This window comes from Danio rerio, chromosome 17 (genome assembly GCF_049306965.1).
Source record: "Danio rerio strain Tuebingen ecotype United States chromosome 17, GRCz12tu, whole genome shotgun sequence".
NCBI lineage: Eukaryota > Metazoa > Chordata > Actinopteri > Cypriniformes > Danionidae > Danio > Danio rerio.
This window is the reverse complement of record NC_133192.1, coordinates 53,557,492-53,581,500: the sequence shown is the minus strand read 5'-3', so window position 1 is coordinate 53,581,500 and position 24,009 is coordinate 53,557,492. Positions and strand designations below refer to the sequence as shown.

Sequence of the window (24,009 nt, the reverse complement as noted above, 5' to 3'; positions counted from 1 at the left end):
TCTCAAATACATTATAAACACAGTAAGTACATTGTATTTATTTTTTGATGTAAGTGCACAGTAGTTAAGGACACTTAATATAAAGTTGGACCCAATAATTATGTGTCTGATGGGCCACATTTGTTACATGTACTTAATCATCCGCAAAGATGTACTTAGACATTTGCAATTTGATGAAATGAATAAAAAAAATCTATTCTGTTGTGAACAACTGGCAAGAGGTTTAGAGATTTCGCCATGTTGTTCTGAGAATGTAATTTCTGTTTCAAGAAATGAGCAAAGCCAATGAAGAAAAACTACAATAACAACTAAATTTGTCATGAAATTGTCATTTAAATTAATAAGTGATGTTTATTAATAAACTAATTTCAAGAGGATCACGTGCTTATGATTGCTTGCGGCTGGTCCAGCATTATTCAATATATAATCCACCAATCAGGCGATTCTTAAGCTACTATAAATACCCCAAGTTCCATTTCACAGCCATCTTTGTTTTGGAGAATCCCTCCTTCCACCCCTACTCCTCCTCCTCCTTTTCTAGATGGTAGGTACAGTGGCCCAGTGGTTAGCACTGTTGCCTCACAGCACGAACGTAACTGGTTCTAGTCCTTAACAAGCCAGCTGACGTATCTGTGCAGAGTTTACACATTCTCCCCATGCTCACATGGCTTCCCCCGGGTTCCATCCAAAAACATGCAACTTAATTTAATTGACTAATCCAAATTACTGAATGAGCACTGTGCTACGTCTGACAGATCCCACTATTATGTCTTTCTTTTCTTCTTTTTTATTCTTTTACAACCTGTTTTAACGCATTTTAATCTGTTTTTAATATTTTTTATTGTTTGTTTGTTTTTATTTTATAGACATGCTCCTAGTAAGTAGTTATCTGTTAAGAGCAATCACTATCTGCTCATTGGCTACTACAGCAGGGGAGTTGTCAAGATCTACCTGAGCTTAAACTCCCCCCTGGCCTTGCAAACGGGAGGGAGCCCTGGGCTCGAGGATCTTATGAGCTCAGGGCTCTCTCCTGGGACAGCATGCCAAACAAGCTTTATAATCAATCATCAGCTAAGTGTGAATGCTTAAAAGCTGTTTTAAAGCGTATTCACACTTTACTAAGACATTTTAATGACAAACTATAATAATTTCACTGACAAAAACAAAACAAAACAAACAAATCTGAAATTAAAGATTTTTGTCGGTTATGATGTATTGGATTTTGTTAAGTTGCCATAACAATGGCATCTCAAACAACATCACCTTTGCATTTTAAATGATAAAAACTGATTGAATGACCAACATCATATAAGCATTCATTAAATCTGAGTCATTTCTATAATACATGTGAAATCATGATTATAAAGATGTCACGACACTCTTATAAAGACCCCCATTTATAGTGTTGCCAACTCTTCTTTTACATTCTCAAGTTTCTTTGTGTGAGGTTTTATAAAACTGCCACTGGATAAAATCTAACCCAAGACAAAGAGTATAAAATGTTCCACAGACAAAGATAAAGCCTCCATTCGCACAGAGCTTAACTCGTTCAGACATATTCTGACATTACAGTATGTTTTCAAAGGCGTTTGACAGCAAACTCTACTTTGTTTCTTTTCTGCAGAACGTCCCTCATCCACAATCTCAAGAAATCCCACCGTCGCTCCCAAATACTGGAACTTTTCTTGGATAGCAGAGGACGAGCTGACTTTCCCTGAGGATCCTGTATCAACTTCAGGTAAGTCGGCCGGCATCAGTATCATAAAAGCTTGCTGAACTCTACGGTCAAACACAAAGGCGGTCCCCTTTCAGGATGTGATGTGTGTAGGCAGTTGGTTGTCAGTCTGCATAAACGTCCGTTTCTCATTCCCCACACACTCCCAGAGCTTTTTGACTGCCTGGTCTTGAACTTGCAGTTAGCATCAAGCTGTAAGGATTACAAATGATGTAACAAGCCGCAGCTAAAAGCGTGTTTTAAAGAAGATAGGCAAGAAAGTCCATCAATAATATGCACTCAGTGACTTTAGAATGTACCAATAAGATGCATTCAAAGATTTTCTGTAGTACATAAGTTGTGTTGCTGTCAAAGTTGTTCACAAGTGTAATTTGCAATGGATGAAATTAAATATTAATAATTATAACTAATTTCTAATTACTGATTTATTTGATCTTTGTCATGAGCACAGCTTAATGTGACATTTAAAGGCTTAACTAGGTTAATTAGGTAAACTAGGCAGGTTAGGGTAATTAGGCAAGTTATTGAATAATGATGGTTTGTTTTGCAGCTATATATATATATATATATATATATATATATATATATATATATATATATATATATATATATATATATATATATATATATATATATATATACACACACAAACACACACACACACACACACACACACACACACACACACACACACACACACACACACACACACACACATATATATGATATATTTCACAGCCGAGTAGACATATGTGTGTCATATTTTATGTCAGGTAGTAAAGCAATAGATATTGTTTGTGGCTGTATAACTCATCTAATGGTCATGGGAAGTTAATTAGATAAAGGAAATAAATGTGTAAAAATATTCAGAAAGCACCAATCTAAAATCGATTCTGCCATACAATTATTTATTTATTTATTTATTTATTTATTTATTTATTTATTTATTTATTTATTTATTTATTTATTTATTTATTTATTTATTTATTTATTTATTTATTTATTCATTATTTGTTTGTTTGTTTTTTGTAGATTTGTTAAAATTCTGTAAGAGTACCAGCTGTTTAAAAGCCTAGACTGAAAACAAATGAATGCACACACACATAATAATTAAATAGATAAATAAATAAATAAATAAATAAATAAATAAATAAATAAATAAATAATAAATAAATAAATACAAACAAGCAATCAATCAAACAGATAAAATATAAGTTTAATTAATTTAGATAATAAAGACTTTATAATTAATTATTATTATTATTATTATTATTATTATTATTATTATTAGTAGTAGTAGTAGTAGTAGTAGTAGTAGTAGTAGTTGAAGTATTCAGAATAATATGAAGTTTAATAATGAGAATACGAATAAGAAGAAGAAGAAGAAGAAGAAGAAGAAGCATAGATTAATAATAATAATAATAATAATAATAATAATAATAATAATAATAATAACAATAATAATACTTTTATTTATTTATTTATTTATTTATTGGTTTTATGTTTTTTTTTTTTTTCTTAAGTCAGTAAGATTACTGGCCATTTGGAAGCCTTGACCGAAAACAAATGAATAACCACAACACACATAACAAATAAATAAATTATAATTCATTATTATTATTATTATTATTATTATTATTATTATTATTATTATTGCTGTTATTAACAATAATAATAATAATAATAACACTTTCGTTCATTTGTTTGTTTGTTATTTTTGTATTTTTTGCAGTGTGTTTAGTTACAGAATCAATGTCTCTAGGTTTTCCTATTAAAATGTTGTGTGGTGTGTGACCTCAATGTCAACAATACATCATGTAGGGTTGTGTTACCCCCAGACAGTTGTGTAGTGTGAGAAGAAAAGCGATCCAGCAACTCAGAACTTTGTGCAATGTGCACCCTACATTAGTTGTCACTACACTGGTTTCTGATAGACTGGCCATCAATCGAGTGAGTTTTCCTGCCTCCGGGCTTTACTTCAGTATTCTTTACATAGAACAAGCTGTTTGATGGAAGGAAGACTAAAATGTTGATTTTATGGGGCGCACATGTCAGCATTCCCTGATCTTTGTTTGATCAATTGATTAGATTGATTGATCTTTTTAACAACTATTAGGTAATACGATTCCACCTTCGAATTTGTGTTTCAATTTTGTGCTTGGTAATTGCAATATGCTTTCGAAGTGAATTATCATATTATAGAAACAAAAGTTCTAAAAATATAATAGCTATGATCTATCATAAACAAGTATTCAAGCATGCTAGCTAGCGAGAGAGAGAAAGCAACATCCGCCACATAAACAATATATACAACTGTTGCATACATTATAAGCATAATACATGCCATGGACATTACATTACAATGCCTACTGGTTTAAAAAAGCCTAGATTAAAATAAGAGAAATTAGAACTTTTTTGTCATAAAAAAATAGTAAAGCAAATTGTCAAAAAAAAAAAAAAAAAAAAAAAAAAAGAAACCCTGCGAACAGATTGAATACAGGAATGGAGAAAAGGCTGCTCTTTTATTATCAGCTGTCAGTCAGCGCCCACTCTTTTTTTTTCTTTTTTTCCCTGGTCATTGCTTCCTTTCATTGTCTGTAGTGTAAATGCAGTCAATTGGATGAGTCACTTTTAAAAGATGATGCAAGAGGGTCATCAAAAAAAAAAAAAAAAAAAAAAAAAAAAACGGATACAGCCACTAAATCAGAATTGACCATCAAGACCTGGGGCCTCATGTATCAACGCTGCGTACGCACAAAAACTTTGCGTACGCCAGGTTTTACGCTCAGAATCGCTCACGTTTGGATTTCCTAACAATGAACTGAACGTGGGAATGTGTGCAGCTTCACGGCAGCTTTATGGCTGGCGTACGCACATTTTTTGTGCGTGTCTGTTTTATTTCCATTGGCGACTCCTAGAAGCAGTTGTGTTAAATTCCTCTCTACAAAGTGTCTGAGCCTTGCAATGGCAGCTGTATGAGACGGGTTCAGCAGGTATATAAGGTTTCCACACCATACATTTGACCAGCTAAACATTAAAGCACAATTTGCAGCGGTCGCCTGTTTTCCCAATGTAATCTGAGCTATCTACTGCATGCACATTGCTATAAAGACACTATCTGAAGATGATTTTGCATGCGTGAATCAGAAACATTTCCATTCAATAAATGTGCAAATAAAATATGATGCTTATTGATATGAACTTATTGATGATTCCTACTTGTCTTTCTCGTGATAAATAGTTGGCAAAATCTGATATGTAGCGGGGGAAAAAACAAGAAAGAGTTCATCAGACGCTGGATTTGAGGCGAGTTCATGCTCGAACGTATCAATTCATGATCACAAGCGTCTTACGAGCGCGCCACTAAGACTGTTCAGCGTCCTGCAACATTTTACAGATATAAACCACACTATTTCTTTTTTTTTTTAATGCACTTAGTGCGATATGTTCAGACCCAACTGTGTTGACCGCATCAGCTAAACTCTCCCACTCTATTTTTTTCTTCTGTTGTTAATTCGGAGAACAAACTTGCAAATAACACCGCTTTTCTCCGGTCTACCTCCGAAAGCAGCACCTCCAATTCACATTCTGTTCAAAGTTTCTCTTTTTGCTTGCTTTTGCCATTGCTTTTTTGTTGGATTTTGCCATTAGCATAGTCATTAGCATATTCATATGGGGGAGGAGGCAGGGAGGGTTTTTGTGCTCGTGCATGTTGCGCTCAGTTTCACGTTCATTCAGATGTACAAAAGAATATGCGTGAGATTCAGCGTACGCAGTGTTTCATAAATCTGGGGCCTCATGTATCAACGCTGCGTACGCACAAAAACTTTGCGTACGCCAGGTTTCACGCTCAGAATCGCTCACGTTTGGATTTACTAACAATGAACTGAACGTGGGAATTTGCGCAGGTTCACGGCAGGTTTCTGGCAGGCGTACGCACATTTTTTTGTGCGTGTCTGTTTTATTTCCATTGGCGACTCCTAGAGGCAGTTGTGTTAAATTCTTCTCTACAAAGTGTCTGATCCTTGCAATGGCGTCTGTATGAGACGGGTTCATATAGTAGGTATGTAAGATTTCCATACCATACAGTTGACCAGCTAAACATTAAAGCACAATTTGCAGCGGTCGCCTGTTTTCCCAATGTAATCTGAGCTATCTACTGCACGCACATTGCTATAAAGACACTATGTGAAGATAAATTTGCATGCGTGAATCAGAAACATTTCCATTCAATAAATGTGCAAATAAAATATGATGCACAAACTTATTGATGATTCCTACTTGTCTTTCTCGTGATAAATAGTGGGCAAAATCTGATATGTAGCGGGGAAAAAAAAGAAGAATGAATTCATCAGACGCTGGATTCGAGCCGAGTTAAGCTCGAACGTGTCAGTACACGATCATATGCTTCTTATGAGGTGCGCCACTGAGACTGCGAGGGTGCTGCAACATTTTACAGATATAAACCACACTAATTCTTTTTTAAATCCACTCAGTGCGATGTTCAGACCCAACTGTGTTAACCGTATCAGCTAAACTCTCCCACTCTATTTTTTTTCTTTTGTTGTTAATTCCGCCGAACAAACTTGCAAATAACACCGCTTTTCTCCGGTCTACCTCCGAAAGCAGCACCTCAATTTCACATTCTGTTCAAAGTTTCTCTTTTTGCTTGCTTTTGCCATTGCTTTTTCGTTGGGTTTTTACATTAGCATAGTCATTAGCATATTCATACGGGGGAGGAGGCAGGGAGGGGTTTTGTGCTCGTGCATGTTGCGCTCAGTTTCACGTTCATTCAGATGTACAAAAGAATATGCGTGACACTCGGCGTACGCAGTGTTTCATACATCTGAATTTTTTTCTGCGTACGCACATTTACAGCTTTGTGCGTACGCAATGTTTTAGTAAGATTTCCACGCAAGTCTTCGTACATGAGGCCCCTGAAATTTTTTAACATTTACAGCTTTGTGCGTACGCAATGATTTAGTAAGATTTCCACGCAAGTCTTCATACATGAGGCCCCTGCAGTGTAAATGCAGCCTCAGCCAGAAGCAATTTGCATTTAATTTAGTGATAAATCTTTGTCCTTCTTTATTTTGTACGAATTCTAATCATTAGTTTTTGAAAAGTATTTTATGATTTATTAATAATTTTTTTTTTCTACATTCTACAATTCTAAATAAAGTGATAAATTGGAGTACATTTTTAGTATATGCTCAAAGGTTTATACTTCTGCGTCAAATGATTGGCGTGATCCACGGCGCAAGCAACATGTGTTGCTGTGCTTTCATACTTCTGTGAGCTGTTTCTGTTGCTCTGCAATATCACTTCCGAAATGCTAGCTGGCAGTAGGTGTTTATGTTCCTCTGTGTCGAGTTTCTTCGCTGGTGTTTTGTTTTTTCTGAACGTTTCCTTAATGTACAAGTGATTCAAGCTCACTAATTTTGAGGCAGGAACCGGCGGATGTGCAACAACTTTAACCATAAGGTAAACACAAAGCAACAGTCTCTATCCGAAACTCCTTTTAAACAGTCGACACTTGTAAACAGTTGCTCCAACGGACTTGCATGGCTCTCAGTTCCGCCCACACTCATCAGTGCTTCCGAGCAGACCAATCACAGAGCTTGAGCTATGCGTCATTGCGACGTGTAGTTACATTTTTTTAAAGGGGTGCACTTCAGCGACGCAGACGGCCATGGCGAGGGCTATGTGTCCATGCATAGGCCGTACTGTAGCATACGCGTGCGCTTGACGCAGAAGTATAAATCAGCCTCAACATGTTTCAACCTTCTACAGCATATCGTTGCCCTTAAGTGTCTTAAGGCTTGTGCTAAGTACAGACTTAAAAAAAAAATGATTGCAACCAATTAAATTGTTAGAAAAAGTATCAATAAAATATCCGATAAAGTGGATGCACCATGCCGTGCATTTTAGAATTCTAAACATAGGTTTCTATAAGGGTACACAAAACGGTGCCTCAACTCGGCGGCTGTTCGCCGCGTCCAACCACGACTCAGGACACTTCATATTTCTGCCGTGCCACAGAGCGCCATCTGAATAGTTTCATTTTAATTACATGCGAATGTGCACAACTGGTGTGCCATGTTGTGGCTCTGAGCAGCGCATCTGCTGACTCAGTCAAAGTTAATTCAGTGTGCGTGGTTATTAGTCTCGGTGTACAAGCTCGGAACTTTAAACTAGCACACAGTTGGCTGTAAAACTACACAAAGACACAAATGATTTAGTACTCTCTGCTTGGTCTGTGTCGTACATGTACGACTGAATGTTGGTCCTCTCACTCAAGTTGCTTCTCACTGTCTGCTTGTCTGTTGCCATACACAAAGCGGAGGAGCTCCTTGTTAAGTTTGACAAGAAGTCGAAACTAATTTTCATGTGAAACAACACACCCCTAAAACAGCGAGCTGTGTACACGCTAGAGGTGTCAACCTATACTGGTCTAACAGTTTGGTCCGGTTACAATTATCATGCCATCGATTCGGTTCAGTACGCTATTTCCGTGCATCAGGGGCGGACTGGCCATTTGCCAGATAAGCTGTACCATTTTTTAAATGTGGGCCGGTCAGCAATTTTTAAAATTAATTTTGTTTATATGTATTGTTTTACATGCAGGCAGCTTTTATCTCTTGCAAGATGTGAGTATTATGATAATGATGATGATAAAAGTAATAATAATAGTAAATGTTAAGCCTTGGCCCAATCGACAATGACCGGCTGGTTTCGAGATGGGCCGACCCAATTAGAGGTTACGCGGACGTAATCAAAATCTGGCAAGAATGTCAAAAAAATTGTAAGTGCAACACAAGCTAATTGTCAGAAATGGACCATAAAAAAGGAAATGTGGTGCCGAAAAGCTCAGAGAAAGCAAAAAAAATAAATTCAATGCCTAAAATTAACTGAAATAGTCTTGAAAGAGAGCAGCGCAGGGGTGCAAGAAGGTTGCTTTTTCAAGCCTCGGCTGGGTTAGTTGGTGTTTCTGTGTGAAGTTTGCATGTTCGCATGGGTTTCCTCCTGGTTTCCCTCACAAGACCAAACACGTACTGTAGGTGAATTGGGTAAACTTAATTGTCAATAATGCATGCATCTGAATGTGTGTGCATAGAGGTTTCACAGTGCAGCGCATCTGCAGCGTCAAACATATGCTGGACAAGTTGGCGGTTCATTCCGCTGTGGTGATCCAGATTAATAAAGGCACTAAGCCGAAAAGAATAATGAATGAATGAAACGATAGCATATATAAATTTGTTTTTGTTCCAGTCGCATACATTAAAGGTTTAAATATCTATTACATTTGGTATTGCTTATATTATTTCACCATCTGTACACCAATATAAGACGTGAATGTGCGTGTCCGTGCATGGGGCTGTGTCAGTGTTGTAATGTGGGCTGGTGTGGCTACAGTGCCAGGACTGATTTTTAGTCCCAGTCCGCCCCTGCCGTGCATTACGGTGCATTGACGATGCTTTCCATACACAGTGTTATCGACCGCTGCCGCGCTTTATTCGGAAATTTATTACCGCCCAGCATGAAATCTCGGCGGGTCCCGCGACAATGCACAGGTACAGCCGCGGGAATGCATACATCCGAGAGGAAAAGAGAGGAGAGGAAAAGTTACTCCAGCAGCCGAGAGGAAAAGTCACGCTAGCAAGTGAAATGGGCCACAGTGAGAGAGAGAGAGAGAGAGAGATATGCAGTACTTTCATTCCCTCAATAGCAGAGAAATAGGGGCTTCTGCTGGAAGTGTCAGTGAAAGACTGTCCAGAAATCAAACACATGCAGTGAAATTGTGCACAGTAGTTGGCGCCTGGAGTGTTGTAAATAACCGCGCTCACCTACCTCGTGACGGAGCGCATATGAGGTAAATGACGTCAGTACATAATAACCGGTTATGATTATTACTGATAACGAATTGTTCGCGTCTGCATCGCGGTGCACACGAAGAAACAATTTATTTTGACACCCTTAGTATACGCCCCCAAAATAACATTTTTTAACACACTATAATAAAAATAATAAAAAATCTGAATTGTGTTTTAAACTGAACCTGAACTGGCACACCAAAAGAATCATAATATTAGAATTAAATAAAAAAAAATAGGTGCCCTTTAAAATATGTGCAGTAAAACGTAAAAAAAAAAAAAAAATAGTCTCTTACATGTGGTCAGTATATATGAACTTTTATTTAATTAAATTTACAGAAATTGTACTATACATTTAATAGGATATTAGAGGAGTTGTATCATGAGATTTTTTGTCGTATTTTGGTAATGCAATACACTAAGCGAGGGTTTTTACATTTGTTTTAACGACTGAATAAACCTAAATCCACAAATCACCTGTGAGAGATTCAATAAAAGTCTTCTGGGCCTTGTTCAGATCAGCGAGAGAGGGTGAATGGCCTTGTCAGATATCCCATAAGACTCAGACAACAATGAAAGTCTCTCAACAGCCAGAGATTATGTCAGAGGTCAGGCTGTCTGCCATAATTTAATGGTTCCGTTGCCAAAAGCTGTCACAAATGCCTGTTTATGCAACACTTCTTCCCTTCCGTTGTTGCCCTCAAATCTCATTCCTGCTCGTGTCCAATTCAGGATGATTGACATGTGGAGATTGAAGCTGGAGTGGCTGTTGCTTGAGCCCTTACAGCTTGGATAATTAGCGTCCCTCTACTGGCTGTGTTCTTCTTGATTTATGTTTGGCGCCGGAAAAGCTGACAATGTCCATGATCCATCGATATTATTCAGACAGTGAGGAGGTCTGGGTTTTTAGGCTCTGATTGACAGTATTAAAAACAACAGAAGCTGAAAGAAAAAAGTGCTACTTTATCATAAAGGGCCACAAATCCCCCCTGTCTCAGAAGGTGTTTTCACACCTCTAGTTTGGAAAAAGTCAGGAAAGTGGGTGTGTCTAGCTCTGTTTAGGTGGGAGTGTCGGGGGAGGGAAAGAGGGAAGGTTTTGCATAAAAATGGGAGTTTCCGTTTGGGCATGTGCTGATTTTCATAGAGGCAAAACAAAGGGGAGAAAGACAGTAACTGTGTTTACATGGACATCAGTAATCAAATTATTTGCCAAATGATTCTTTTGTCGACTTTAACTGCAGTTTGGCACTTTCACTTTTATTCAGGAACATTTCATGCATGCCCTCAGTGACAAACAAGATATTTGATTTGAGGAACTGCTGGAAGAGTGTAGTTTTAATGCAATGTTTGATACCGCATGACGAATGTGAGAAAAAAGAAAAAAAGAAAAAAAAAAACCTCTGCATTTCTTGGTAACTTAGGCCCCGTTTACACTAGTGTGTTTAGTTTTAAAACGGCGTTTTAGAATGAAAACGATCCGCGTCCACACTCGCGTTTCACCCAGCGTTTCTGAACTGCTCTCCGTCCACACCAAAACGCTGAAAACGCACATCACGTGACCACACACACACTCTCAGGCAAGCGCTGTAGCCAATCTACCCAGATGAGAGCTGTGCTAGTCGGACTTCTCATCAAGCATCTCCCGCTGGATCTAACCTCACTATATTTATTAAACGGAATATTTCTTTCATCTTGTTGTCTTTATTTAACGACATATTCATTGGACATTGGAATCTATTACTTGTTCTCAGGTAACGTGTTTTGGCTAAGCGCAAAGATAAGTTAATGATTAATGTAAGCACGTACATTCTGTATATTGACTGATCGCTTGCCTTTATTTCCTATAATGTATAAACTTATTGTATGTTATACTTTTATAATGGCCATTATCGATTAAAACTGATATTCAGCAAAGAGAGGGTGTGTTTCGTATTTTCACTGAAATTGAAAGGAGGCAGTTGTTGTAGGCTCCGTTTTGTTATAAATATCCACACAGTGAAGATGACGCTCATATTTGCAGCACGGCGCCTCAACATTTTTGCTGTCTGTTTAGTTGTTAATATTAAAATGAAAATAGGCAGTTCCTTATATCATGTTTACATTTTATTGTTGAGAAAGTAAAACAACGTAGCCAGGGTGATGTGAATGAAGTTATAAAGTACACTGTTCCCTTTGAAGATTTACCCGTGTCCTCGGTAGTCTGTTTTCCATATCATACTGAGAAGAAGAGACTGCAGCCATGATCAAACTTGCGAAGTTTTAACTTACACGGAGAAGATGCAGGACTGAACTGTGCGTGTTAGGCTACTTAATATTCAGGAAAAGCCCCAATCAGAGAGGCGAATGTCTGCAGCCCCGCCTCCGTTTTCAAATGTCTCCGTTTTCCATCATCCACACTGAGACGGAGCAGCTGCGTTTCAGAATGAAAACGGCCTCTCCAGCGTTTTCGAAACGCTCCGTTTTCGGCGCTCGAGAACTCCGGCGTAGTGTGGACGGATGGCGTAACCGTAGCAAAACTTATGCGTTTTCAAACTAAAACGCATTAGTGTAAACGGGGCCTTAGATGCACACAGTAGGTAGTGTCAGAAAGCCGTGTGTGTATAGACCATCCTGTCACAAAATGCGGCAAAAATCAGCATTTACAGCAGATCTTTAAGTCCATAATATTGTAGTGGTATTAACTTACTGTAAACTTAGTAACTAAATCATTTTGACTAAGGTCTGTCTTTAGTCATTGAAAAAATACTGCTGATAATATGAACTAACTTTGCCTCTGAATAAACAAACAAAGACCACTGATCGCACACTTACCAAATCGGTAGAGACAGGACAGTCAACACCAACTGGAGCTACATCTTTTTTAAAAGGAGACGAGCAGCAAAATGGGATTTCACCATTTCCACATGCAAAAACTCTCAGGTAAAAAATGTTCCCTACAAACGTATTTCTGTCACGTGCACTGTAGTCCACAGGTGAGTCCAAGTGTGCTCTCATAATGGGGAAATGAAAACAAAACCTTCCTTAAACACAAGAGGTAAACACAACACTGACGACCTGTGTCTCCAAACAATTCTTGTTCTTACACTTGTTTTGGCAACACAGCATGGCGTCTCTCTGCTGTCTGAACACTGTAACACGTAAAACAGTCTTCAAAGCTATCAAGCATATTAATGAAGTTGCACCACATACACAATAGAGCCCGCAGATAGGTTTGAACCAAGTCTTTCTCATGAATTAATGCTGCACGTATGACACAATATCTATTCTATTATGTCACGATGCACTCGCAGGTACAGACATCCACTTTCCACACTGGAATACACACAAGGATCTAATTGCCGTGACACAGCTTCAAAAAATTGTTTTAAAGCGGAAGAACGAAGTTGCTCGAAATAACGCAAAAACAAACAATTTTCACTTTTTAGTGAACTATAAGTCTAATAATAGTGTTTTTAGCATCTTGTGACACATATACGATTGTCAACAGCCTAAAAAAATGTGTTTTGTGACCCTTTAAAAGTCTCCATAGTTGCCTTGACAACACAAACACTGTTGTCAATAAAAATCGTGCATCTGTTTTTATTTGATTGGACAATAAAATAAAACATGCGACTGATGTTCCCCTTTCAAAATTAGATGGTGCATCTCAAGGGGTAAATCCTATTAAGCGAATAACTAATAAAAATATGTTTTTAACAACATAATTAGTAATCAATAACTTTTGCAAAATAACCCTACTCTAGTTGACATCAGTAAATCTTTATAAATGCATAGGAAAAAAAAGTATAATAAACTATAATTACAGATTTGATGTATAAATATACCCATAATAATAATAATAATAATAATAATAATAATAATAATAATAATAATAATAACGGCGATGCAGTGCCGCAGTAGGTAGTGCTGTGGCCTGACAGCAAGAAGGTCGCTGGTTCGAGCCTTGGCTGGCTCAGTTGCCGTTTCTGTGTGGTGTTTGCATGTTCTCCCTGCGTCCGCTTGGGTTTCCTCCGTGTGCTCTGGTTTCCCCCACAGTCCAAAGAGATGCAGTACAGGTGAATTGTGTTGGCTAAATTGTGTTGTGTGGTGAGTGTGTATGGATGTTTCCCAGAGATGGGTTTCAACCGTAAGGGCATCCGCTGCGTAAAACGCGTGCTGGATAAGTTGGCGGTTCATTCCGCTGTGGCGACCCCGGATTAATAAAGGGACTAAGCCGAAAATAATAATAATAATAAAGGTGATTTAGTGGTGGCTCAGTGTTTAGCACTGTCACCTCACAGTAAGAAGGTTGCTGGTTCAAGTCCCAGGTGTGCCAGTTTGCATCTTCTCCCCATATTCTCATGGGTTTCCTCCAGGTGCTCCGGTTTCCCCCACAGCATAAAGACATGCTATAGGTGAAGTAATTCCATAGTGGGCCATAGTTTATGTTTGTGAAAGAGTGTGTATGAGTGTCTCCCAGTACTGGGTTGCAGCTGGAAGGGTAAAACATATGCTCGATAAATTCATTTCACTGCGATGATTAAAGGGATTATGAATGGATAAGTAATATTACACACATGAATATGTGTAAAAGAAATTGCCTTCAGTGAACATCACACAAGGTGATCAAAGCCAAGAAGAAGAAGAAGAAGAAAAACATGTTTTAGTGACATCATGGTATCTGGTATATTAAAAAAGAACGTCTCCTGAGGGTACACAAGTCATGCACATCAGTTTATGGAGCCTGACATTGCCAACTTTGATCTAATCTGTGAAGCAAAGCAGTTGCTCGTTCTTGAGTTCACAAATGAAGACGATGCCGCTCTGATGTCACAACGATGTCAACGCTTCCACTCTCCCCGCTGCTCAAAAAAAAAAAATCACCTCAATCTTCACGCCGAAATCATTTTGATTCGACCCAGATAGCTGAGCACAACATGGCCCCGACTGTAATGGGGTCCGCAAATCTCCAATCTTCTCCCGGCAGCAGAAATTTGCAAATTAATTCAAATAGGGCCATTGGGAGAATCAGGCACGTCGCCTCAGCTGAGCCCTATATTTTCAAGCAATAGGAGTAAAAAAAAAAGGCTGGTTGCCATATGAAGGTGAATGACGTGCGCCACTACCGGCAAAATGATGGATTGCAATGCTGTCAGAGCATCTGTTGCATGCTGGTGTTAATACAAACACAGAAAGTGTGATACAGTGGGGGGGCTTGGCTGAACACTGCCATCACCCAGAACTCCCAACACTCCAAATCAAGATTGATCCCCCACTCCATGGCCATGACACCAGGACTAATACTCTCTCTTGTTTTGCTGTGGTTCTCTGCCAAAACAAGCCCCTGGCACAGCTGGCATGTGTGTGTGCCAGGAGACTGGCAGCTTTTGTCCAGTGGAGAGAAGGCTGTGAATAAGATGAAACAAAAGGGTGTTTCAGCACACCTGAGGTCAGCAGTTTCAGCCTGGAATGGCGAAGGGTTGCTTTCAATTCGTTTCGATTGAGAGATACAAATATTAGTTAATATATACAGAAATAAATCAAATGGCAGTTTGTATACAGAACATATGTATTACATCAACAAAAATCCGTCCAAGGCACTCGAATAAAGTGAAAAATTGAAAAAAGCCTTTATTCACATGTCTAAATTTCTAAAAACCTACGCGTTTCGGCAGAAGTCTGCCTCCATCAGGGTAACAGTGATCAGGTGCGTCTAGAGTCTCAATTGAGTAATACGGTCACATGACTCATTTAAACATCTCAAATGGCACTCAAATAATTTAACAAGCAAAGTCTATCATCATAAATTCGGCATAGATACACAAACACCCACTTGCATATATGGGAAAAGAGAGAGAGAAGAAAAAAAAGGAAAATACATATATATATACACAAACACATACATTAATGTATAATGATAATCTGTAAAGTATCTATAAAAAAACTCATTCATTCATTCATTTTCTTGTTGGCCTAGTCCCTTTATTAATCCGGGGTCGCCACAGTGGAATTACATATTGCTTTGTAAGTTCTTTTTGGAATATAAGCAGTTGTTAGGGATGTCCCGATACAACATTTTAACTTCCGATTCGATACCGATATTGCAGCCTTCAGTACGAGAAGATACCGATACAAATCCAATATTAACACAAATCATGAATACTTTACTTTTACCTATTTCGTTGAGTGGAATGTATGAACGGCTAGATCAAACTGAGAACAAAAGTTAGCAACAGTAAGTATGGGGAAAAAAATATGTATTAAATATCGGTTGCATAAAAGTGAACCTTATACATAAAAATATCTAAAAAAGAATTAAAGAATACATATTAAGACCCTGAAAATATCTTAACTGAATAAATAAAAATATAATTTTTTAAAATGCTAAATAATTATTAAAGGTCACTTCAGTTATTTATTTTTTACCATCAGCAAATGGCAAAAACAGCTGACAGCAGGAACATAAGAACAAAAAAAAATGTTAATTGAACAACTGCGAAAGGTTGAGTGTCTAAAACTTAAATTTCACACACAGCTTCTTCATGAATTTTGTATCCAGTTCCGAGCTGAAAAATATCTTTCACGCTGGGCAGCAGAAATAGGAAGTTATTGTTATTTTGACTTCAACTGTATTTAGTCTGTGTTTGCATCATAAGAAGGTTATGGCTGTATCAGTGTTTCCAAACCTTATTAATTTTATAATAATATATATTGCACATATTATCTTTAACAAATATACTTGCAGTAGTTAGATTATAACACACCTTTTCTCCACAGCACATAAAATAATGTGTATATAGTAATGCGAAAACGCAGCTAAAGAAAGCAGAATCCGGGACATGTTATGCGATTTAGAAAACTTGTCTGAATGCATTTTTAAGTCCCAAATAGAGGACATGTTTATGAAAAGAGGTTGTATTGTCATCCTAAATAATGATCAGTCTATTTATTAAAAAGCTTTTCTTTCCCGCGTGTCCTCCTCAAAGCTACTCAGAACAGGTGTCCAGTGCATATCTGTGGATCTGCAGCAGCAGAGCATCCGAGTCTGTGGCGGAGTATTCTAACGCACACAGAACTGGGCCACTGAGGTAAAGTCTTGTGTGTGGCAAGCGCTGGTGTTGAATTAGGGATCACACTGGATCCACCATAACATGCCATGACCGAATTGAGGCTCGCATGATATGCACTACGTCGCCATTCGGTGTCTTGTTGCTTAGCAGCGTAATCAAAACAATGTAAAGATAGCTTATGTGAAGTAAATAAACCAGTAACATTAGACATGTGCTGTTGTTGATAGTGTCAGCATGTGCTACCGTCACAATAGATTTCAGTATATAGTGTGAAGAGCATGTTAAATCTTAAAAAGACTTTGCTAGCAAGCAATAACAGACATTTTTAAAGCAGTCTAATATAGTTTTATAGACTGATATTGGACCTATTTCCGATATCAATATCGGGTCGGGACATCCCTAGCAGCTGTACTGGGATTCAGGACTGGATTCAGAACTTATTTACCAAAGTAGTCCCATCAAATTAATAATAATTCCTGACATTTAGAGAGCACTTTTCTGGACACTTTACACATTGTTGAGGGAATTTCCTCATCCACCACCAGTGTGCAACATCCACCTGGATGACATGACGGCAGCCATATTGTGCAAGACCGCACGTCAGCTGATTGTTGGAAAGGAAACAATGATATGGGGATGGTTAGGGGGCAAATTTGGCCTGGTTGCCAGGGTTAAACCCCTACTCTTTTTTTTGAGGGACATCCTGGGATCCTCAGGACCTTAGTTTAGCATCTAATCCGAAAGATGGCATTCACTGAGCAGTATAGATTCCCCATCAATATATTAAGGCATTAGAATCCACATGGACTGCAGGTTGAGCGCCCCCTGCTGGCCTCACTAACACCACTTCTGGCAGCAACCTACCTTTCCCATTCATCAACAGTTGATCCATTGGTTGGGAATGTGGCTAGGAAATAGTTTATTTCCTTGACCTTTAGTTTATTTGATGATTGTCTTGGCAAAACACTTCTTAAAGTGAACCCATTTCCTGAAAATCTCAAGTAAAAGGGTGAGAGTTAGGGTTAGACTCTGGCTTTTTCCATGCTCTGAGGCAAGAAACTGTGCTAAATCACAATACTTCCCATTTTTAAAAGAGTTTTTGGTGCACTTTTATTTTCTCTGAACAATATGTTTTGTTCTACTGTGTGGAAGACGCAGTGCTTCTTGACCAATGTGTTTCAGTAACACTTTATTTCGGTGGTCTGCTTTACAAATTATTTTGACTTAAGGTAATTTTGCAGCTAGATGTCAAATAGCAGTCAGTAAATTGAGGATTATGTCTTCTAATGTTTTATTTTGATGGTCCCTCTCATTCTACTTACTACAAGGAACTTTGTTATTAAATCACTGGTAACCTTAGCCCAGTGTGCTAACAGTTTACTAATATGCAAAGTTATATTCTAAGGGACTATACTGTCAGCCAACTGTCGAAAAAGAACAATTGTGTGTCCAACATGCTGCTCTTTTGTTTGAATGAGAACATGGTACATGTGGTCACAGTTTCACTATGAATACATTCAACCCAGGCTCATTATTGATATGTACCCCTATATACATTTATAGAGAGTGCCAAATACTTCTCAGGTGCTACATTTGTTTGCAGTTTTTTTTTTCACCAATCGACCAGAGGCCGTTGTGTACACTTTTTCAAATCTCAAATTTATCTTGCGAGTGCCATTTGAGCCTGGTGTTCTTGCCTAAATACACCAGAGGCCGCTGTCGACTGACTGACCAACTGACCGATAACCCCACCTACCCCTTTCCTAAACCCAACCGATAGTGTTTTCAAAAGTAATGATTGACCCCATCACCCCATTCCCTAAACCTAACTTGTTTTCAAAAGCAATCCAGATAAAGAAAAGCCCTCGCGGCCGCCTGATTTTCACCACATTTTCAAATCTTACCTCGCTTTTACCCTGTTATTTGCTTGTTTATTTTATATTTTGCCTTTTGTTTTACCTGCTTCCTGGAACTGTTCTTGGCTGGGTTCGAACCCCGTAGTCGCGGTCAACTTCTCTGCGTCTCAAGTTGAGACACTAGGTAAACTGGTTGCAGAAAAACCAACCACACAAAAAGAAACAGAAGCCGTCTGCTAAGTCATACTGCTCCATAGCGTTTGTTTTTAAGACAAAGTGAAGCTCTGGCTAAGAAGTTTGCGCTCTCCAGAAATGTATACAGGGTAGATTTTCACAATGAGCCTGTGTTGAATACATTTATGTTGGCTTAACATTGCTGATAATGAATGTCCCAGTAAGTTAGGCTTGCGCTCTATTTTTATTTTTTGTATGTTAAGATAATAGTCAAGATATATCATTATTCTAGATTTATGGTATGTATTGTATATTCATTCATTTTCTTGTCTTAGTCCCTTTATTATTCGCCATGAACCGCCAACTAATCCAGCAAGTTTTTAGCAGCGGATGCCCTTCCAGCCCAACCCATCTCTGGGAAACATCCACACACATTCACACACACACACACACACACACACACACACACACACACACACACACACACACACACACACACACACACACACACACACACACACACTACGGACAATTGAGCCTGTACCGCATGTCTTTGTACTGTGGGGGAAACTGGAGCACCCGGTGGAAACCCACGCAAAGGCAGGGAGAACATGCAAACTCCACACAGAAACGGCAACTGAGCCGAGGTTCAAACCAGTGACCCAGCGACTTTTTTGCTGCGAGGCAACAGCACTACCACTGCGCTCAGTAAGTTATATATATATATATATATATATATATATATATATATATATATATATATATATATATATATACATACATACCATACATACATACATACCATACATACATACATACATACATATATATGACTAATGCTACAATAAAATTAGCAACTGTGTATGGCCAGTGTACCTTAAAAAAGGATTGACAGTAAATAGATTACACACATGCTCAATAAAACAAACAGAGTGTGACGAGTGCACTTAATTACTTAGTTTCGATGTTTGCTGATTCTAACTGAAGCAACTGGCATAGTGGCAATACCTAATATTTTCTTTTTATGATCCAGTATGCCATATTAATAATATTCACACACTTATTCAAAGTATCAAAAGCTATTAAGCATGGCGTGTTTTATGCCAGTCACATAATCCTATAAAATGATACAGTGTAAGTTTTGACAAACTCTGGCATATAGCATGGACACTGCCTTGTATAATGTGTTTTTAAGTAACTCTCCTAACATTTACAGGCTCGTATTCTGTATCTGGATCCAGTGCAGCTGGCACTCATCTGTACATTTTGTTAATAGATCCTCTGGGCCCACTGTCATAATATGCTGGAATGTGAGATAGTAAAAATTGATGGTGCAAGACGTGAGCTCTAGGATCCTGTCCACACCTTTCACACACCCTCTCAAATCCCATCATGCCATCTCCCGCTGCCCGCTGAGCCATATTTAGCAACAGAACTCTTCGAAAATGAAATCAGAGTTTGATGGATTTCTTTCAGAGGTCTATGCAAAGAGGGGAAAAACACGAACGGTGGAGTTCAAGATGAATACTTTTTAGGCGATGTGCCTGTCTGTGTGCAATGTTTTATTCTATTTAGGCTGTCCCTATCGTTTTGTGTCTCCTCCATCTGTCAACACTGACTCATGACTCATCCATTCACCTTCCCGCTCCTCTTCAGGGCATCTGAAAGGGTGATTGGAGATGTGGGGTGTGCACAGGCCATAAAATGGTCAACGACATGCATAAATAAATAGCCATAGTGCATATTTCACAGATGATGATGATGATAATGATGATGATCATTAAATTAGCATATTTATAATTCTGCTTAATGGACTTAAATTTGATGTTAATTTATTTTTCACACCAGCTGGCACATGACTGATAAATATATCAGATAAGATCAGATTAGGATAAAATGCAAATATTAATTTATTAATTTGGGGTTTCCACAGCGGAATGAACCGCCAACTTACCCAGCATATGTTTTACGCAGCGGATGCTAGTGATAGAAAGTTCGGATCATTTTTACTCGGATCTTTGAGTCTAGTTCATCGAGATGAACAAATCTTTTTTCGAGTCATTTCGTGCATTTGGTTCAATTGGCCAAACTATTATTAAAATGCTACGAATTGCCTCCAAACACATCTACAACTAGGCCAAAAGGTTGATCACAGGACAAATAAGTCATAAATAGAATACTATAAGGAGAAAATAATAATTCAATGTTTACCTGCTTTTTTGTCTATGAAGGTATTTTTGTCTCTTTGCTCAGTTCACCTCTTCATGTCTTCAAACGTCAGTGGATTGTTAACGTTACACTGACAGTCACATATAATCTTAACTAATGTACACAGTCTGAGCCATTAGGAGCCATGACTATAGTTAGTTCACCTTTCAAGTCTTCTGGTTCTTGAGTTGTTTGTTCATCACGTGACAGAATGACTCAAACCCGAGGACTCGAGAAATGAACGGTTACATTTTTTTCCGGCTCTAAACGGCCATGATGAACAAATGACTCAGACCCGATAGAGGACTCGAGAGATAAATGGATCAATTATATATATATATATATATATATATATATATATATATATATATATATATATATATATATATATATATATATATTTATTTATTTTATTTTTTTTTTCAGCAAACGTGAACAAACTACTATGTGTACCTATTATTATTATTATTATTATTATCACCTTTTGGATTAATATATTATGAACAAAGAATGATGGAATTGCTCTCTAACAGAGGCTACACGTGCTACTGAATATTACAGACAAAGATGAGAGGTTTGCTCTGACTGTGGGTTATATGCTTGTTGTTTTTGAACCTAAATAAACCTAACATTTATGTATGTGTGTAGTTTTTCTGTAGTTGGTAACATGTCGGAGACTTTAAGGGTCTGTATGTGTTCATATATGTTGCATTTATTTATTTATTTCATAGAATTACAGACGTTACAGTAGGCTATTTTGCACGTCATTGATCTGCATGTTCATTGAAATGTTAGTAGTAAACATTAACACAGAAACATTTACATGTATTAAGCATGTGTTTTGTGAGAAGTGCTTCTCATATGATATGTAAGCGACCCGTATGGCTTTACTGTACACATTTTCTCGAGCGAGAATGACGTTGACTGAAACTTTGTCATACACCACGCCCACCAAAAGGGTACCCTTGGTAGTGGAAACGCAAGCCTGATAAAGGTGACCTGTACCGACCAGAACCGTACCGTACTGTACCAGTCAGTGGAAACGAGCCATCAGTGTGGGGGTATGCGAGAGATCTGCAGAGTGGATGGCATGTTATATAAATAGCCCATCCAGCTTTGTTTTTGCGTAACATTTATGCCGATTGTAATTTTCACCATGCAAGTAAAAAGCATACTGATCAGTGTGACCCATTTTAAATTATACTGTACTGTACCAAAATATACCATACCGCTCAGTGGAAATGAGGAATAATGTGTACTCTGTAAAAGATGTAGTGATTTGAAATGTGCATTTCTATCTGATATTTGATATAACCCCAACTGAAACAGGAAGACAGGGCCGGAAATGATGTAGTCGTATGGATGTTAATAGTACATATCACAACATGTTCTGCCAGAATTGTTACGCTAAAGAGCAAAAGACTTATGATTGGCACAGTCAATAATAGTAACACTGAGTCTGCCTCAATATTTCTTCACTTTGTGGGGACTTTAAGTACATAAGTGTTCTTTTAGAAAGGTTTCTGCACCAATTACAGCATATGTATGGTTATTTCTGAGAGTGCAACAATAGTAACTTCAGCCACCACAGCATATACAAAAAAAAAAAAAAAAAAAAAAAAAACACATTCAGAAACATGAATCTGAAACATTGGGGGATTTTATGTGGATCTTTTATTCTGAATATAAAGCTAGGCAAATCTTGCATTGACTGCCCCTTGTTTGGGAACCAGATAGGTGTAAACTTTGCAAAATTATAACACAAGCCTTTGTGATTTTTTATTTTTATTTTTATTTATTTATTTATTTTTTGCATAGACATTCAGGGGCGGGCTGGGACTAAAAATCAGTCCTGGCATTGTAGCCATACCAGCCAACATTAACACACCGACACAGCCCCACCCAAGTACACGCACATTCACTACTTATATTGGTGTACAGATGGTAAAATTATATAAGCACTACCTATTAAAGAGATATTTAAACATTTAATTTATTTGACTGGAACAAAAACAACCCATTTATAAATGCAATAATGTCATTTATTTTCTTTTTGGCTTAGTCCCTTTGTTAATCTGGCAATCGCCAACTTATCCAGCATATGTTTTACACAGTGGATGCAAAGCTGCAGGGCAGCAGTATAGCATGTGTTTGGACTTGTGAAGGAAACCAGAAGAAAACCCACGTGAACATGCAAACTCCACACAGAAACACCAACTGACCCAGATGAGGCTCAAACCAGCGATTTTCTTGCTGTGAGGCGACAGCACTACCTACTGCGTCACTGCACTGCCCCCTTTCGAGACTAGTTCAGTACATTTTATGTATTTGGCAATGTCTGACTTGACTGCCTTTCCCTTTTTATGGTCCATCTCTGACAATTAGCTTTTGTTGCACTTACTGTTTGTTTGACATTCTTGCCAGATTTTGATTAGGTCTGCGTAACCTCAGATTGTCGTCGGCCCATCTCGTGCATTGCCGATTGGGCCAATGCTTAACATTTACTATTATTTTTACTATTATCACCATCATCATCATAATATTCACATCTCGTAAGAGATAAAAGCTGCCTACATTTAAAAAACAATACATATGAAATTTTTTTTATTTTTTTTTTTTATTGCTGACCGGCCCACATATAAAAAATGATCCGGCCTTTCTGGCATTTGACAGAATTGCTAGATGGCCAGTCCGCCCCTGTAGACATTATATCAACTTGATCTATATCAATGTTGATCTTATTCTTCACATACAAGCTGCCATTGGAATCTGTTTGGCTTGAGACTTCCGGTCTCATTCACTTCCATTGATTTTTCAAGAGTTCACACTTAGCTGATGATCTATCAAAAGCTTGTTTGGCATGCTGACCCTGGAGAGAGCCCCGAGCTCAAGGGATCCTCAAGCCCGGGGCTTCCTCCCGTTCGCAGAGCGAGTGCTAGTATGTTTCCAGTATGGATTGGTATTTTGTTAGTATGTTTCTATAGATTAGGATATTGTTGTAACGTCAATTGCAGTTTTTTGTAAGGTAAGTCTATAGGACAGTTGCTAGGGTGACGTAAGTGGTTGCTAGGGTGTGGCTAGTAAGTTTAAAGGTTACCAGTGATTGGCAGATT

At 38.0% G+C, this 24,009-nt stretch overlaps 1 protein-coding gene across 2 annotated transcripts in view; it reads left to right on the top strand.

Moving 5' to 3' along the window:
* Positions 1-24,009, top strand: part of alk (ALK receptor tyrosine kinase) — an 860,059-nt gene that overhangs the window by 363,170 nt on the left and 472,880 nt on the right. For both annotated transcript variants that reach the window (XM_073927358.1, NM_001423965.1), the window contains one exon: positions 1,625-1,738. In XM_073927358.1, the coding sequence (XP_073783459.1) occupies positions 1,625-1,738 (114 nt within the window). The remainder of the gene's footprint in view (positions 1-1,624; positions 1,739-24,009) is intronic.